The sequence below is a fragment of the Pleurodeles waltl genome, chromosome 11, assembly GCF_031143425.1.
Source record: "Pleurodeles waltl isolate 20211129_DDA chromosome 11, aPleWal1.hap1.20221129, whole genome shotgun sequence".
In the NCBI taxonomy this organism is placed as follows: Eukaryota; Metazoa; Chordata; class Amphibia; order Caudata; family Salamandridae; genus Pleurodeles; species Pleurodeles waltl.
The window spans coordinates 700,165,380-700,184,239 of NC_090450.1; the positions used below are offsets into that span (position 1 = coordinate 700,165,380).

Here is an 18,860-nt window from a genome sequence, read left to right on the forward strand (position 1 = left end):
AGGCAGAGCCTTGTGGGGTGGTGATCTTACCTCTGCCCTTATTGTTGTTGTCTCTGTAGGACCCCGTATTGAAATGCCTAGAATAGGAGTGTGGAAGCTGTCTGGTTTGGGAAGCAGATGCATCGGAAGATGTGGATTTGTAATCCCCTCTGAAGGCGGGGTGACTAAAAGAGCCACTTTGTGGGGGGGCTGTAGAGCAAACCCATGGCTTTAGCTGTGTCTGTCTTTTTCAGCTTCTCAAGGGTAGAATCCACTTGAGGAATGAAAAGATGTTCCTTATCAAAGGGCATGTTAAGCACCGCTTGCTGGACCTCTGGTTTGAAACCAGGCCATCGAAGCCATGTGTGCCTTCTTATTAAGACACTTGTATTAATGCCATGAGCAGATGTATCTGTGGCATCTAAGGCACAGTGTATGGAATTATTAGGTATGGTGTGCCCCTCTGCAACAGCTTGCTGCCCTCTTTTGCGTTGCTCCTCTGCAAGAAACTGGAAGAGTTCCTCCATTTCCTCCCAGTGAGCTTGGTTATACTAGCTCGTAAGGCCTGTGAATTAGCGATACGCCAATGATTAGCTGCCTGTATAGCCACTCTGTTGCTGGCAGCATCTAACTTCTTACTCTCCTAGTCAGGAGGAGGAAAGTTCCCTGTGGCCTGGCTATTGGCATGTTTTCATGCAGTGGTGGTTACTAAAGAATCTGGAGGGACCTGTGATTATAATGTATAGTGGATCTGAGGAAGCAGGCTTATATTTCTTACCTACTTTAGGGGTGATAACTCTAGAGTGGGCAGGCTCTTTGAAATTTTTGTCAGAATGACAAAGCATGCCAAGGAGGATAGGGAGAAATTGGATATCCCTAGGGGTAGATGTGAGTGTACTGAACAGGAAGTCCTGTTCAGCAGGGTCCCAGTGCAGCTCCATATTGTGGAAAGTGACTGCCCTTGCCACTACCTGCTGGTAGGATGTACTATCCTCTGGTGGTGAGGGACGGGCGGGAACAAATCTGGGTTATTGGTCAGTATGGGGTCAGGGCCATATGTGTCCCATGGATCCGGATCATTCTGTGTCCCACCCAAATCTTCCCCAGTATATAAAAGGGATCATGGAGGTGTATAATATCCTGCAGTAGGTGAGGCAGGTAAAGATGGAGGGGAGGGAGGTGGAGGAGAAGGGAGAGGAGGGGGTGGAGACAGTGGATTAGGAGGAGGAGGTGGAGAAGGCTTGTGAGGTGTGCTGGTAGCCTTTTCCTTGGTAGTCTTGTTTGGAGATGGAGAAGAATCCAAAGCCTCTTCGAAAAACAGCTTCCTCTTGAAAAGGACAGGGAGAGAAGCAATAATGTGCCCTGCACCCTCCTGGATGTATAGGCAGCACAGATGAGTGTCCATAGTCTCCAAAATGGGTTCCACAGGCGAAGGTGTAACTGAAGACTGACTGGAGTCTTTCTGCTCCAATGTTTTCAGTTCTCTCGTTTTCGGCACCGAAATGTTTGGTTGGTGCAACTTTGTCAGCACCGAAGTGGAGTTGGTACCTGCTCGGCTCAGAGTCGAAAAACTCTGTGCACAAGTTCGAACCGAGATGGCAGCAATGTCTTGGACCGAGGTGCCGGATGTCGAAGCCAAAGATGCTGGTTTTCTCTTGGCTATTTTCAGAGCAGAGCCAGATGGCAGTGCAGCCATAACAGTTTTTCAGATCCAGCCATGGCCTGGTGGCAGTGGCAGTCCGGCGACCTCTACAAGGGGCTTTTCGACAGTCAGGTTAGGCAGGATGGGCCACGGTACTCACGGGTTGTCCCGATTATACCTTGTGGCTTTTGATATGTAACTGCACGACAGAGTCAGAGTCCTGGATCGAGAAGACCTCATCTTGTTCAGGCTCCTCCTGTGTGTGTTCCTCCTCAAAGATGTCTGGGGTGTTGTCCGGACTCTTGTGTGCCATCTCCAGCTGACGAGTTCTTCAACCGGAAGGATTTGCAGGCGTCACAGGTGCTTCCTGGTGCTCGGGAGAGAGGCACAAATTACACACCAGATGTTGGTCGTTGTGGTGCAAATTTTGCATGGCACAGAGGACAGAAACGAAATAGCATTTGTTCCATCAGCTCGGCATAAAGGTTGGTGCTGCTTGGTGAGGTACAGCCGAGACGGGCAAGGACATCCCAGAGGGCGAAGAGAAAAAAATTTAACAAAGGAGTCGATGCCCATGTGCAGTATCACCGAAAAGGGGGAGCCATTCAATCCTCTGACTCAAAATGCTTCTTCAAAGAAAAACAACTTGCAACACTCCAGACCCAACACCAGACGGCAGGAGTATGAAGAGCATGTGTATCTACAGCCACACATGCTATTGAAGAGATGTTTTTTATCAAAGGGCACATTTAACACATCTTGTTGAACCTCTAGTTTAACACCAGAGATTCTGAGCCAGGAATGACGTCCAAGTAAAACGCTAGTGTTGACTACTCCTGTTGCGGTGTCAGCAGAATCTAGTGCATAACATATGAGGGTGTTTGTAATGAGTTAATTCTCAGAGACTAACTCTTGGCCATGTTTTTTGTGTTCCTCTGGGAGATACTCGAGTAGATCTTCCATTTTGCCCCAGTGGGATTGGTCTTGCTAGGAGACCTTGTGAGTTGCCAGTGGTTGGCAGTCTGAGCTGCAACTCTTTTTCCTGCATCATCTATTTTTTATTTTCCTTTTCGGGAGGCGGGGTATCTCCAGTAGCTTGTGAGTTGGAATGCGTACATGCTGTGGTGGAAACTTGGGAGTCTGGTGGTAGCTGACCCCTAATGTAAATAAGGCCGGATGGTGCGAGCTTATGTTTTTTATCTACCATAGGTGTTGAGAACCTAGCCCTAATAGGGTTTTAAAAAATGTTGTCAGTATGTCTAAACATGCCCTTATCAAGGGCAGGTATTGGGAAGCCCTATGTGTGGCAGAAAGGGTGTTGAAGAGGAAGTCCTCCTTTAACCCCTTCGCAGCCAAGGACGCAATGGTTACATCCTTGGCTGCGGCGCTGAGGCGCCAAGGACGTAACTGTTACGTCCTGGGACCGGCTTATGGGGGGAGCACTAAGACTCCTCCCATGAGCCTCGCCTCAGTGCCCCCACTGCAGGGATGGAAGGGGAATCGCTTCCCCCTCCACCCCCGCCTCCTTGCCCACGTGTCGTCAGATGACATCAGCGCATGATCGTGTGCTGACCTCATCAGAGGCCTGCCCCTTGGAGGAGGAGGAGGAGGAGAAATGCTTTTGGCAGAACTCCCTAGACACCAGGGATGTATTTTCTTTTTATGGTTACTTTTGTTTTTATATAGGCGGAGCGACCCCTTAGGCAAGGGTTGCTCCCCTGGATGGCAAATTGTTTGTAGGCCATTTCTGCCCCCCTTGGGGGCAGATCGGCCTATTTTTGTTAGGCCAATCTGTCCCCAAGGGTGGCGGAAAGCACTAGACACCAGGGATTTTTTTTTTTTGCGTCAACTTCACACAACGGGAGCAACTCCTTAGGCAAGGGTCGTTCCCCTGGGGGGCAAATTTATTTCATGCATTTTTGCCTCCCTTGGGAGGAGATCGCATATTTCTATTAGGCCGATCTGCCCCAGGGGGTGGGGCAGAAACCACTTAGGCACCAGGGATTGGTGTGTGTGTATGTGTGTGTTTTGTTTCGGTGTGGCAGCCCCTTGGGCAAGGGTCGCTCCCCACGGGGGCACAATACTGTTGGCAATATCTGCCCCCCTTGGAGGCAGATCGGCCTATTTTTGGAAGGCCCATCTGCCCCCAAGGGGGGCAGAAAGCCCACCAGAGACGATTTTTTTCTCCAAAATAAGAGGGTGGGGGTATGGCCATACCCCCATCCCAAATAAATGGGGCCAAAGTTGTTCTGCTCACTAGTGGCCAGATGGGACAATTACCCCCAATCCACACCCAGGGAGTGGGGGGGCAGAAAGTCTACTAGATGCCAGGGAATTAAAAAAAACAATAGTGGGGTGGTGGCTACCAACCAGTATGGGCCTGGTTATGCCCTCACACCAACTGAAGGGGGTAACAGTCTTTCAGCCATCCCCCCACACACTAAAAGAACTTATCCCACAGTAAGCAAGAGGGCATTTGATTATTTTGGGTTCTGGTTTTACATTTGGGCGATGAGAGCTTGACTAACTCTTAAAATCGTCCCAATTGGAATAGTGAGGGCTGCACTTTTTGGACTTTGGGACGCTGCCATGTAGAAAAATCCACAAGACCTATACACATCTGAAAACTAAACATCTGGGTGATTCCAGGGTGGTGTGCTTCACATGCACCCCACACCATTTTCTTACCCACAATGCCCTGCAAACCTCCAACTTTGCTGGAAATCACACATTTTCCCCACATTTTTGTGATGGAACCTCCTGGAATCTGCAGGAATCCACAAAATTCCTACCACCCACCATTGTCTCATCTATGTTGATAAAAATTCTGCTGCACTTGTCAGCCTAATTTTTTTTTCCAAACTGCCCTTTTGGGCCCGCTTTGGTTCCCCCTAAATTTTGACATGTTTTTGGCTCTTCCCTGTCACAGGTACTTGGCCCACCTACACAAGAGAGGTATCATTTTTACCGGGAGACTGAGGGGAACGTTGGGGTTTGGTAGGTTTCCCTAGAAGGCTGCTGAGCCCAGGACCAAAAAACGCAGGAGCCCCCCGCAAAAAACAGGTCGTTTTGTATTTGTATTTGATCATTTTGATGTGTCCAGATAGTGTTTTGGGGCATTTCCTGTTGCGGGCACTAGGCTGTATCGGGAAACTTGGGGGAACGCTGGGTGGAAGGAAATCTGTGGCTCCTCTCAGATTCCAGAACTTTCTGTCACCGAAATGTGAGGAAAAAGTGTTTTTCTGGCCAAATTGTGAGGTTTGGAAAGGATTCTGGGTACTGAGAGCCTTGAGAGCCCCAAAAGTCACCCCATCTTGGATTCCCCTAGGTCTCTAGTTTTAAACAATGCACAGGTTTGGTAGGTTTCCCTAGATGCCGGCTGAGCTAGAGGCCAAAATCCACAGCTAGGCACTTTGCAAAAAATAGGTCTTTTTTCTTTGGGAAAATGTGATGTGTCCACGTTGTGTTTTGGGGCATTTCCTTTTGTGGGCGCTAGGCTTACCCACACAAGTGAGGTACCATTTTTATCGGGAGACTTGGGGGAACACTGGGTGGAAGGAAATTTGTGGCTCCTCTCAGATTCCAGAACTTTCTGTCACCGAAATGTGAAGAAAAAGTGTTTTGTTTGGCCACATTTTGAGGTTTGTAAAGGATTCTGGGTAACAGAACCTGGTGAGAGCCCCACAAGTCATCCCATCTTGGATTCCCCTAGGTGTCTAGTTTTAAAAAATACGCAGGTTTGGTAGGTTTCCTTAGGTGCCGGCTGAGCTAGAGGCCAAAACCTACAGCTAGGCACTTTGCAAAAACCACGTAAGATTTCAATGTAAATATGTTGTGTGTCCATGTTGCATTTCCTGTCGCGAGCATTAGGCCTACCCACGCAAGTGAGGTACCATTTTTAATTGGGAGACTTGGGCTAACACAGAATAGCAAAACAACTTTTATTGCCCCTTGTCTTTCTCTAAATGTTTTCCTTCCAAATGTAAGATAGTGTGTAAAAAAAGACGTCTATTTGAGAAATACCCTGTACTTAACATGCTAGTATGGGCACCCCGGAATTCAGAGATGTGCAAATAACCACTGCTTCTCAACACCTTATCTTGTGCCCATTTTGGAAATACGAAGGTTTTCTTGATACCGATTTTTCACTCTTTATATTTCAGCAAATGAATTGCTGTATACCCTGTATAGAATGAAAGCCCACTGCAAGGTGTAGCTCATTTATTGGCCCTGGGTACCTAGGGTTCTTGATGAACCTACAAGCCCTATATATCCCCGCAACCAGAAGAGTCCAGAAGAAGTAACGGTATATTGCTTTAAAAAATCTGACATCGCAGGAAAAAGTTACAGAGTAAAACGTGGAGAAAAATGGCTGTTTTTTTCACCTCAATTTCAATTATTTTTTTATTTCAGCTGTTATGTTCTGTAAGAAACCCTTGTAGGATCCACAGAAATTACCCCTTGCTGAATTCAGAATTGTGTCTACTTTTCAGAAATGTTTATGTTTCTGGTATCCAGCATTGGTTTCACACCCATTTCTGTCACTAACTGGAAGGAGGCTGAAAGCACAAAACATAGTAAAAATGGGGTATATCCCAGTAAAATGCCAAAATTGTGTTGCAAAATGTGTATTTCTGATTCAAGTCTGCCTGTTCCTGAAAGCTGGGAAGATGGTGATTTTAGCACCGTAAACCCTTTGTTGATGCCATTTTCAGGGGGAAAAACACAAGCCTTCTTCTGCAGCTATTTTTTCCCCATTTAAAAAAAAAAAAAAAAAAAAAAAAAAAATTGTTGCTGTATTTTGGCTAATTTCTTGGTCTCCTTCAGGGGAACCCACAAAGTCTGGGTACCTCTAGAATCCCTAGGACGTTGGAAAAAAGGACGCAAATTTGGTGTGGGTAGCTTATGTGGACAAAAGGTTATGAGGGCCTAAGCGCAAACTGCCCCAAACAGCCAAAAAAAAGCGTGGCACCTGAGGAGGAAAAAGCATGGCAGCGAAGGGGTTAAGGGCTCTTTATGTAGCTCCATATTATGAAATGCAGCAGCCCTAGCTATAACCTCCTGGTAACAGGTGGCATCCTCAGGAGGGGAGAGGCATGCAGGATAAAGATCAAGATCAGGGTCAGCATGAGGAGCGATGTAATATGTGTCCTAGGACTGATCTCCCTGTGGCCCCCCCCATACCCACCAGTATCTGCCTGTTGGGACCCTTGTGGTGATATAGCCAGTGGCTCTCCTGTATGAGAAGGTGGTGAAGGAGACTCTGATGGTGGTGGAGGTGAAGGATGTTGAGGTGGTAAGGGACACAGAAGAGGTGGAGGGCTACTATCTGTGTCCATAGTCTTTCTTATAGAAAGAACTGACATATTTAAAGCCTTTCCAAAGGTAAGCTTTCTTTTAGGTGGTGAAGTGGAAGCCGTGGCCGGGATTTATTTCTGGCGTGTATCCAGTTTCTCCTTTAGCTTGTGCAGGATTGGTTCCACTGGTGTTTCGGGACTGTGCTTAGAGCTCAGCTTCAATGGCTTCGGCTGCGAAGCTTTTGATATCAAGGTGACAGGTGCGCTCAGTGTCGAGGTGGTTGATGTCGTCGACCGGCTCGGCACCAAAGGTCGAGATTGTGTTGATTGCTGTTCTCGGCCTGATGAACGCTATGCATTGTGTTTCTGCTTTAAATGTGCTTTCCGCGCTGAGTCCGTAGGGCGATTGTTTGGTTCCGACCATGGCTAGACAGCAGTGATGAACCAGGGGCCTCTGATTCGGAGACCAAAGGAGCCACATTTTTATGGGGATGGATTGGTCTGGTGGGCAAGGGCAGGGGATACCGTACTCAAGGTCTGCTGCACTGGCGTAATGTCCTCTTTTTTCAAAGCCAATATCGAGCTCAGAGCTGGAACTTTCGCTGATTGTGACAGCCTCTTGTTCTTCCATAACCAATGGCTGTTCCTGGGCATGCTCCTCCCCTTATATGTTGGGAGTGACGTCGGCTGCTTTGTAGGACACCTTGAAGCAACATGCTCGATGATCCCAAAGGTTATTTTTGGAGTGGAATGACTTGCACATGCGCAGTCCCCCTCATTGGGTTCAGGGAACAAGCACAAATTGCAAACCAAGTGTTGGTCAGTACGGGGGGCACTTCACATGGCAACGTGGGCAGTACCTCAAAGGTATTTGTTCCTTCACCAGTCGAGCATTGTCAAGAACTGGAATGGAGTTTGAAAGTGGGCCCTGAAAGGCGGTGCGCAGTAGGGGCTGCAGTCAAAGGAGATCGAGCTGGCGAGGAATCACGTCAATGCGGAGATGGAAAACGTGATGGGAAACAATACCAATGGAAATGATTGGAAGTGCAATGGATGATCGAACCATGACTGAGTCAAAACCAGAGCGCAGACACACATGTCAAAATCCGACGGAGGAGAGATAACAATCTAACAATGGAGTCGATGCCCATGTGCATTATCATCAAGAGGAATAGTCATTCTACCTCGTGACTCGAAAGACTTCTTAGAAGAAAAAAAACTTGCACAACTCCAGGCACTAGATAGCAGGAGTATGCAGAGCTTGTGTATCTACAGCCACACATGCCTTGAACACACACTTCCTTTGCATCATGTGCAGCCACGGAAGCAATCACAGCTCTCTGGGGTAAGACTAGACCTACAGACTAAAAGGAGTGTCTAACATGGGACTTGCTAGTAATTCAGAAACTAACTATAGCTTTAGAAGATAGGACAGACAAATTTGAGACAATTTAGACTCCTTCTTTGGAGTATGCAATCCTCTGAATTTAGGGAGCTTAAATGTCATAGATTGTTTCGAGTACTCCAAGTTATAAACCCCGATCGGTTGCAACTGACATCAAAAGGGCAAATTGCCAGGTAAGTATAGACGAAACTCATGCCCAAGGAGGTAAAACATCAAGTTAGTGTATAATCTGTTGTAACAACACAACTGATCCTTAGCAGAGTGTTAAGGAAATATGGCAGGATTTTGGCTTCACTATGCTGATATTCAACTAAGTACTAGTTTTCTTTTTAACTTTTTTTAGTTAACAGTTGCTGAACTGACAGTAGAGTGCCAAACAAAACAGTGCGAAATATTATAGATCGACTGACATAAAGTACGACATTTGCATAAATGTTACAATTGTCATAGCATGTCATGTCCAGGCATTTAGCAAACAGCTGCTCCAACTAAGTAATAGTTTTTATTTGTTTTCCCCTTTTAATATCCACGCATTAGCCCGCTGGCCTTTTTGATGTATGTGGGCTTAACGTATTGTAAAACCAAAAAACATACATAACATATGAGATGGTACAAGGGCCTACTGGTGGGCAGGCACAACCTCAAACATTTTTACATAATTTACATTCTGAGCACTAGGTTTTCTATAGTATTGGCTGTTTGGAAAACGTTAACCTATAGGGATAATACTGCCTGAACTCAAAAGGCTTCATCAGGTTTACAACAATATTTGCAAACAAAAGTTTCAGCCCAGTGCACACAATACAGTGCCACAACTTTGCTATGGTTAGTTCTATTTAGAATTGGTTTACGGCTCTTAATTTAGCCTGGGTGTCCTGCTTCAGATACTGGGGATGGAGGGGTCCAGTAGTCCACGATTTGTTACGAACCAGCTAAAGACCCAACTAGCCTCAAAATATTGCATGAGACTAGATGTAGTAGAGCACCTGGAAGTAACAAACCTTTTGGGATCTCACAAACGGCAAGCAAGAGTCAACTACTGCCACTGGCCAAGGCATGGAAAGCACTGGGGCACCCAATGAACTCCACAGGCTTACCACTTGCAGCTGCAAGCAGGACGTTATGGCTAGGGACCAACTACAACCTTAAACTCTGAGGAACAGTAAAGGTTAGAATGATATTATCAATATTTATTCAAGTGTGGGGGGGATACAGGCAGAAAGCTTTGGTCAGCCAAAGTCATAGTTTGTTTAAAGTTCATCCCCATTCATTGAGAAGCACATCAGGTTCTACAGGCTTCTGGTGTTCTAGGTGTTCAGAATAAGGTCTCCTACACAGGTTAAAGATTCTTCAGGATAACCCTGTTTTTCTCAAATGAACCCAACAATCGTGTGAGTCCAATGTAGGTGCTCTGAGATGAGAGGCGTTACCACAGTAGCAGTAAAAAGACATGTATCCCTGAACTAGAATTGCTGATGTCATCCCCGGTCACCCCATAGCCTGGGACAAGAGGCTCGGGAAGGGCAGTAATCTGAGAGTACTTCTTGCCTTCCGAGACTAGATCTGCTGACAAACAACAAAGATAAATTGCGGAGCATCTCCAAATTCAATGTAGGGAACCCACTGGTATACCTAGAAAAAACAATTACAAGGGAATGGTGGCACAATTTTTCTAGTCAAAACAGAGATAATCTGTGTAGGCTTTTGTTTCACAAAGAGGGCATTCAAAAGAATTTAACTGTTGGATTTCTGAAAAACAGTATATACAGAGCCAGAAAACAACATCAGTACTAACTATTTCAGGCAAGTGTTGCAGCACTGGAGTTGTAAAATATCACAACAGCTTGCCTAAAACAAATTAAAAGCACTTCTAGCTGGATAATGTTTTGCATCACAAGGCAAACTCTCTTTGAGCATGTTCAATAAGAGTCAAGATAGCATCAGTGGAGGAGCGTAAAAATCGAGAACGTTTGTAGGCTAGCCCACTGGCATCTCTACGTAACTTAATCAGGTATTACAATCTGAATGTTTTATCCAAAGCTGATTCCAAGTTTATCCACATTGATCTTCAAGATGGAGTGACTTGATTCCTGATTTTCTATGCTTTGTGTTGGATTTCCTGTGAAACAGTGTTGTATAGTGCAACAGCTGCTCACTAAGGAATGCCCTGGCACTTTGAGCTGGGGGGAGATAACAAGTGGCTTAAAGATTGAAAAAATATATTCTTAGTTTTTCTTAAATTTGTCCACAGTAGAAGCCTGTCTTAGGAAAGGCAGTATGGTGTTCCAAGCCTTGGCTGGCAGGAAGTAAAAAGAGCAACTTCCCTTCCTAGTTCTGAAGTTCTTGGGAATCTGCAGAAGGCTGAAAGTAGTTGAGTGCACTATGTGCATGGGGGCGTATACCTTAAAACGAACATGGGGGTAGGCTGATCTCTTAGTACGCAAGACCTTGAAGATAATAAGCATGAATTTGTGAAGAATTCTCCTCTAGATCGAGAGTCAGTGTATGTTCCTCAAGGTCTGGCTCAGCAAGTGTCTGTGTTGCAGGCTGACAATAAGCCGTGTTGCAGTATTCTGTACCCCCTGCAGTCGGCTGAATAATCTGGCTGGAGCTACCAGGAAAAGAGTGTTGAAGTAACTGAACCTGGAGGTAACCAGAGCATGTACAATGGTCTTCCTGGAGTCCTTCGAAAGATATTTGATGAAAGATCTTAAATATTTCATCATGCCAAAGTATGTGCCTACCACTGCCTGAGTCTGAGGTTCTAAGGACAGGTTCCTTACAACTGCGTTCCTTACAACTGTGGTTGGGGCTGCGGAAGAGGGGTGGAGGAGAGGAAAAGAGTGAGGCAGACAGCCTGATGTCTATCAGCCAAAAAGGACCTTAGCCTGTACCATGCCTGACCCCTCACTCCTAGGTCCTCCAGACAATCTGAACCAATCTTGTGAGACACAGTGTCAAATGCAGCAGAGAGATCTAATAGTACCACCAATGCTTTATTGCCCTCATCAAGGTTGGTCCAGATGAAATCTGTGACCTCCAGAAAAGCCACCTTGGTCCAGAAGCCTGGCCTGAAACCTGATTGCATACAATGTAATTTGTCATTCTCCTCCAAATAGGCTGACAGTTGTTTATCCACCTGTTTTTCCAGACTTTTCAAAAAAAAGCTGGAAGCAGGGAAATGGGCCTATAGATGGAAGGGTTTGATGGGTCAACCCCCACTTTCTTTAGCAGTGAGTACCTGATCCTTCTTCCATCCGGTAGACAACGAGGCTGCTGCCAGAGAACTGTTTAGCAACACTGTAACCATCGGGCTAATCACAAACCCCAAGGATTTTAAAACCTCGGTAGGGCATTGATTTAGAGTTACACCCTCCAACAGCTGTGCTGTATCGTCCACTGTTAGCGGGGTGAAAGAAGAGAGGGGCAAGCAACATTTATGGGGCAAACTCCTACTGTCATTGGCTTCTCAGACTCAGAGACCAGCTTAAATGGGTTGCAGATGTTCTGGATCTCATTGGGAAAGGTATCCGCCAGACAGTCACATAATGCATGAGAAAGAGGGGTATGTTGCTGACAGGCACTAAGCATCAAGAATATTTTTAATTTTGTAAAACAAAAATCTTCCGGAGCTCGTTAGAGGCTTTAGATATTTGCAGAGACAAATACATAGTGCATGAGGACAGGACTTTTTTTCCTGAACAGTTTCAGGGCAGACTTATATAGACATCTTATGTCAGATGTCACCCACATTGAAGTTAGTCCTCCAGTTTCTTTCGAGCCTTTTACAATTGCACCTGCCATGCCATAGTTCTTCCGTGAACCATGTGGCAGATATTATCACACATTTCCTTGAGGACATTTTACTGGGCACAATCTTATCTAACACAGCCCTAATATTGTCAGTAATCCAGTCAGTGTCACATGAGTCACAAAAGCTTGTCTGAAGGTGGTCACCATAGTTTTATGACAGGATGTTGTTTTATCTACTCATGTGGTTGAGACATTGTGGTACTGTGGCACACAATAAGAAAAAAGTAACATTTAGTCTATAGGCTTGCTCTAATTAACTACATTTTTCACAACTTGACAATGACTAATGGACCATTTACTGGCTGAACAACATACTGGAATAGAAGTGGATGACGAGGTTATGAATGGGAAAGTGAATAAGCGGGCTGGTGCATGAGGTGCATGCACACAGCTGGCTCAACATCGGTTGTCTATTGCAAGAGATTTAAGAAGGAATTCTCGACCCACAGAGGTGACCTTAAAGCCTGATGCTACCTTAAGCAGGAGGAATACATTCTCTAAAAATAAACTCATAATGTCAATGACAGAGCATTAGAACCAGCAGATTTAGCCTAACTTCAGTGTCAGTGATAATTGTGCACTACACCTGCATGAAGACAAAAGAAACAGCTATTCATCTGTTCTCTTCTGGAAGTAAACATGTCCTATACAAGGGATGTGGAGAAATGATGCTTCAGTGTTGAGATTAAATGTACAACCTAGTCTGCCCAGCTACTTAAATAGTGAAACAGGAGTCTCATGCAGTCAAGGGCTGCATGATCACTTGAACTCACCGACTGTGAACCGGTCCTCCACGAACAGATGCATTTCATGCAGCTCCTTCATCGTGAAAGAGTCATCAAAAGTGAAGTATGCCACATCCCTTCCTGCCTCTGCAGCTGCCATAAGTTGCAGAAGTCCTGTGGATGCAGGAGACCATCAAAACATAGAATCTTAATCTTTTCACAGTGATGTGCAAACATTGTCAGTGACTGAAACAACAGTTCAGTGTTTGTTGGTGAGAGAGAAGAGAACATTACTTACTTTTAGTAACTATGTTTATGATAGATAGTACATATTTTTCCAGGCTCCCCAGCATGCAACTATCCTCCAAGTGCCAGGCTTTTCCCCAGCAATATCTCTCCAGTGACACCAGAAAGCACTATGCGGCTCTGCCCTTCTAGACTGCGAAGACATTGGGATATATACAATTCCAACTGGTGCGCTGGTATCAGTTCACAGCCATGACAACAACAATTTCAGCAGACATGACATTTGCACACATTGGGGAGGAGGGCAATGGTAAAGAATCTGTGGAAGATGTAGTATCCATGAAAACTGTCATCGCAAGTAAGCACATTTTTCTACTGATAGATACTCTTCCCTGCAGATTCTGTTTATTGTGAATGAATACCGAAGCAAATCCCCTCTGGGAGGTGGACCAGTGGCGTAGCGTGGGTTGTCAGCACCCGGGGCAAGGCAAGTAATTTGCGCCCTCTAACCCGTGGATTTTAGCACTCGCGAGTGCGCCCCCCCCCCCCCCGCCCCCCACGCTACGCCACTGGGTGGGACTGTAAAGTACAGACTAACCAAACACGTGATACATCCTAGCCCAGGCTATGTATCCATCACTACATGCTGGTGATATGAGGCAACCATATTTTGCAAACGTATGTAAGGATAACAAATGGCTGCCAGGCAAGTGGCAGCCACTGGCACACCTCTGGCGAGAGCACCAATAAGTGATCATCTTTATTTTATGCGGTTATTTAAAACCATTATAATTTTCAGGGGCAAGAATAGGGCATTAAAGGAACATGCACTGGCTAAAACAATACAGGCAGTAGATTCAATGTTGCTTCGCTTCAAAAGATCAAAGTGCTAGTGCAAGTGAAGACTTCATTAAAGCAATAAAAACATCAATGCAAAAGATCAAAAGTGCAATCAATCGAATTTGCCTAGCATGGCAGCCATTTAAAACATTTTACAAAACACACATCTATGGTCTGTTAGCAACAGAAAATATCTCACAAACGCTGTTACAGAGGATATAACAGCTGATTGAAAAACACTGTCAACATCAAAATTACATTGCGCCAAAATTACTAACGTGTTGGAAGCAGTGCTTAATTTGTAAATAAAAAAGGTGCCGGTGCCCAAACCTCTCCTCTTAAACACGCGGCTGCTGCAATTAAATGTGCGAACCCGGAATACTGAGGCAGCGTAACCCTAAAGCCATCTTGGGCCTCTTCAATCCACTAACAGCCACTCCCTGCGCCTTCGGCTCACTCTTGCAGATTGCTGCTTTCCCCCCTTTGTGGCGCTTTTTCGTTTTTCTCTTCCTCTGTCCTTCCCATGTGTGTCTTTTGCTCGCAGCAAATGCTTGAGGCAGAAAAATAAGCGCCGGCCCTAAGAAATACGTGCCGGTGCTCCGCACCGGAAACAACAAGCACAAATTAAGCACTGGTTGGAAGTGCACAAGGCCTGTCTAAATACCAACACTGCATCAACATTACATCACATTAGAGCTACTGATACGTGTTGCAGGGGCCCAAAAACTGTCTAAGTACCACCGTTACTCCAAAAGAGATAGACTCACAAGATGCCAATGTAGGGAATGAAGCAACGTCCTGGGGTAAGGGGAGCAAGGCTGAGCCTACTGGGGGCAAACCTGAGGTGGAAAGTGGCCCCCGCTAAAGAGCCCAAAAGGTAAACTGTACAGTAAGCTGAAGCGAAGGTTCCGATATCATGTCACTTTAGAATAAAGGGTGAGCGCAATCAAGGCAGTTCTGAGTGGATGTGAATGCCAGCTGGAGACTCCTTCTTGGCCAAGGCACAGCGGATCTTTATGAAGAATGTAACCTAACGCTGAAACATTCACCCACTTATCAACTTGCCCTTTTTCCCTCCAGCAAAGACTACAAACAGCCAGTCATCCACTCTTTCCACAAATGTGCAGTCAATGTTATACCTAGTTTTTCATTTTTACCAGTTCTATCTGTTGTGAATTTCAGTGTTTTGTCCATGTTTTCAAAAGTTGTAAAAATCAGCGTTTTCAGCATTCACTATTTTTTGCTCCATATAAAGTCTTGAAGATGGTGTTTTTACGGTGCTTATAAGAAATGTAGCTTTTATTTCCTTCCCTCCCTCATTCACCCGTTGTTCATTCTTCTTTTTTATCTTCTGCTCTGAATTCTATTCTCTGTATTTTTTTCTTGAATTTGCTCTTCCAACTCCCGTTTCATTATCTCCATCATCTCCCTGCCTGTCTTGTTTCCCAGCAGCTCAGTCCCATCCTATATCCAGGATGCACATCAGTAAGGATATGTTTGCAATGCATTAAGATTTAATTGCAACCAAGACAACAGTTAATGAAGAGAATTTAATACACCTCCCTCCTGCTCCCCTCTTTAGACAAATTACAAAGATCGACTGAATGAAGATGCTCTATTCTGAACTTGAGAGATATATATTGTGGAGTGCACGGTGCTCTGTTATTGCTTACCTTTGTCACGCTGCCCTGTTGTTTGTCTAGGTATATCAAGAAATGCCTGGGCTAGTAAATGTTGTAGTGCTGCCTGACTAATACATGTGTATTCCTGATTTACATGGTCATAGGGGAGTGTCTGTTAAGAATCTAATCAGGAGTGTTAGTTATAGAGCTTAATGGGTGGACATGGTTTCTAGAGGCATCTGTATGAACAGCCATCTTTAGTGCCACAACCGTGATACCCAAGCTTCCTGAAAGCAAAGCTCTGCCCAGCTGTCAGGGAAGGAGGAGGGTGCCTCTTTTCCTGGACTGAAACTTACTCTTAATAAAGCTGTGAACCTGCTAGCCACTACACAACAATGTGCTGTGTAAAGTGAGCTGAATCAACATGAAGTGAGTCATGCCTCCAAAGTGAGTGCGGAAGTAGGTCCACTGAATCCAGGGACCTTGCTTATGGTCAAAAGGTCATACTAAGTTTAGGGAGCATCCATCACAGAAAACAGTTTAGAGGAACAACCTGAAATTCTGACGCTTTGATATCAGTAGGCACTTAAGCAGCAAAAGTGAATCAACATCCACTATATTCAGGTTTCTACTGTAAAGCAAATTTTCCCCTCTGTAGTGTTTTATCGGTTAAAAGGGTTTTATCTGAAAAGCAGAAACACCAGCTATAACTTAATGCCTGCGGGGGCACAGGCAACCGCCGAAGATGGCAGTTGCGTAAAGGTAGAGCTCTGGCCTTCAGCGATCCTTCTGCACGGACACCCCAGCCGGGGGCGGGGGACTGAGCACCCCTGGCTGTGCAGAGTGGGATCCCTCTGGGGAGCAAGCAATGTCTCGTTGGTGCTTTCATTTGCCATGTAAACAGCAGACGGGCAGGACCGGCGCCGGCGAGACAGTAAGATGGCGGCCTCGAGGGAGGGAAGTCACCGTGTGGGGGTGAGCCGGTTGGGCCAGCTGTGCCGGGCCCCCGCTACCATCGTTGATTGAGGATGGGGGCGGCCTGCAACAGGAAGAAGTGTGAACCCGGGTGCCCCGGGCCGACGAGAGCTTGAGCGGGCGGCCGCTGGGGAGCGAGGACCCCGAGCAGGCTGCAAGGGGTCAGAGAGTGAGGAGCAGTGACATCTGGCCCCTCTCCTGATGGTGACGGCGAGGGGCACCATGTGGGAGGCTTACCAGCGGGACAGCAGGAGTGTATGGACTTGTGTGCGTTCATCTGAGGGCCCTACACCACGCTGCTAGAGCCGCAGCTACCAATAGGGTCAATCCCAGGGGTGGGTCTCCCCCGTAGAAGACCAGCTAGTATAACTGCCTCTTGAGTATGGGCTTCGTCTAGGTAGACCATAGATGAATCCAGTCCGTGGAGCCATCTTGGCAGCCACTGGAGCTGGGCCACCACGTGATACAGTTCAAAATTGGGCACTCCAAGCACCCCCTCCAGTGGCAAACGGCACCCCACGTCCCATATTAGCTCCTGCAAAAGCCCATCCAGGGTGGGAAACCAGGCTGCTGGGATGAGCAATGGCAGGTTGGCAAAGTAGTAAAGAAGTCTGGGGAGCATCACCATTTTGGACAGGGCAATCTGAGCCATAATGGGGAGTTTTAACGATGGAAAAAAGGCTCACTTCCTCCCAAGTTGCCCTTGCGCAGGTCTTTCAGATCATGATAGATCTGAATACCCAGGTATTTAAAAGTACAGCGAGCCCACTGGACAGCTTCAGGGCCGGAGAGCAGATGTGGTGCCCCTGCCACTATCGGGAAGACGCACGTCTTGTGCCGGTTAAGGCGCAGGCCCGAGAGGTGGCCAGAATCCTCCAACATCTGCAGCACCCACGGAAGCGCCATGTTCCCATTGCGTAAATAAATGAGGTCATCCGCACAGAGAGAGATAATGTGCGGTGTTCCCTGTTTAATGACTCCCCATTCTCTGGCCTTCGCACGGAAACTCGATGCTAGGGGCTCGATCGCAAAGGGCAAATAAAAGGGGTGAGAGGGGGCAGCCCTGCTTATTCCCCTGCAAATCTCATAGCTGCTTGAGATTGTGCGCCCCGTCTTCTCTCTCGCCGTAAGCCGAGCGTAAAGCAGATGAACCCATTGCACCCACCGCTACCCCCAGCCACATCTGCAACATCACTGCCTCCAGATAGTCCCAAAGGGCATTGTCGAAGGCCTTCTCCAGGTCCACAGACACTATCAGAGCCGCCAACCCTGAATGGTGTGGGTCTTCATAAAGGAGAGAGTATACTCTCCGTAAGTTATGTGATGTAGAACGCGTGAGTATAAACCCATTCTGGTTTGTGTGAATGAGGGTCTGCATGTGGGGGAGCAACCTAGTCGCGAGGGTCTTGCTCAGCCCCTTGATGTCAGCATTTAGCGTAGAGAGGGGGCGATAGTCAGCCACCGTCATATCCTTCCGCTTACCCTTGGGAAGCAGGATCACTAGGGCCTTCCTAGTCAATGGCGGTAGTTCGTCCATCTTATAAGCCTCTGTGTACAGCTCTACCAGCTGGGGTATCAGAATCCTGGCAAACCTCTGATAGAGTTCCGGCGGGAGTCCGTCAGTACCAGGAGTTTTCCCTGTCGCCTGTGCTGTGAAGGCAAATTCCACTTCCTGGTCATCCATTGGTGCCCCCAACGCCTCCCCGTCCTGTTCTGAGACCATCACCAAATGCATGCCCGCCGGGTAAGACCGGAGGGAGTCTAGGTCCCCCCCCTCCGGTGCACTATACAGGCTTGTGTAGTAAGATTGAAACTCTTCGTTGATGTCTGTCGGAGAGTAAAGTGGAGTCCCGTTTCAGGACGTCAAGTGGGTAATCGATGTGCCCCTGCACTCTGGTCTGACCAGCCATGCTAGCCACCTCCCGGCCCTGCTTTCTTCTGCATGCAGACCTGTAGTCATGACAACAGAGGCAGTGTAAGGTTTTAGTGTGGGCTTCACGTGCCTCAGCCAGCTTTCGAGTGGCCCCTGCGTCCGTCCCTAGCCCAGACTCCCACCTACGCAACTCTGTCTCCAAGTGGGTAAGTTCTAATTCTACCTCCTTCCTCATCCCCACTGTGTGTCCAATGCAGTGCCCCGTTATAACCACTTTCAGGGCTTCCCATTCCGTTCCCCTAGAGGAGGCCGTCCCCTTGTTCAGGGAAAAATAGTCCTTCAGTTTAGTGGCTAGTGCGGTATGAAAGACCTCGTCCTCCAAGGCCCTAGGGTACAATCACCATGTTGGGATCAGGGAGCGCCCCCCCAGTGTCTGAAGTGTC

The 18,860-nt window shown here is 46.8% G+C and overlaps 1 protein-coding gene across 3 annotated transcripts in view; it reads right to left on the bottom strand.

The window, feature by feature from the left end:
- The window catches only part of LOC138266004 (poly(ADP-ribose) glycohydrolase-like), a 441,110-nt gene that overhangs the window by 45,157 nt on the left and 377,093 nt on the right, over positions 1-18,860 (bottom strand). For all 3 annotated transcript variants that reach the window (XM_069214272.1, XM_069214273.1, XM_069214274.1), the window contains one exon: positions 12,910-13,035. In XM_069214272.1, coding sequence (XP_069070373.1) covers positions 12,910-13,035 — 126 coding nt within the window. The remainder of the gene's footprint in view (positions 1-12,909; positions 13,036-18,860) is intronic.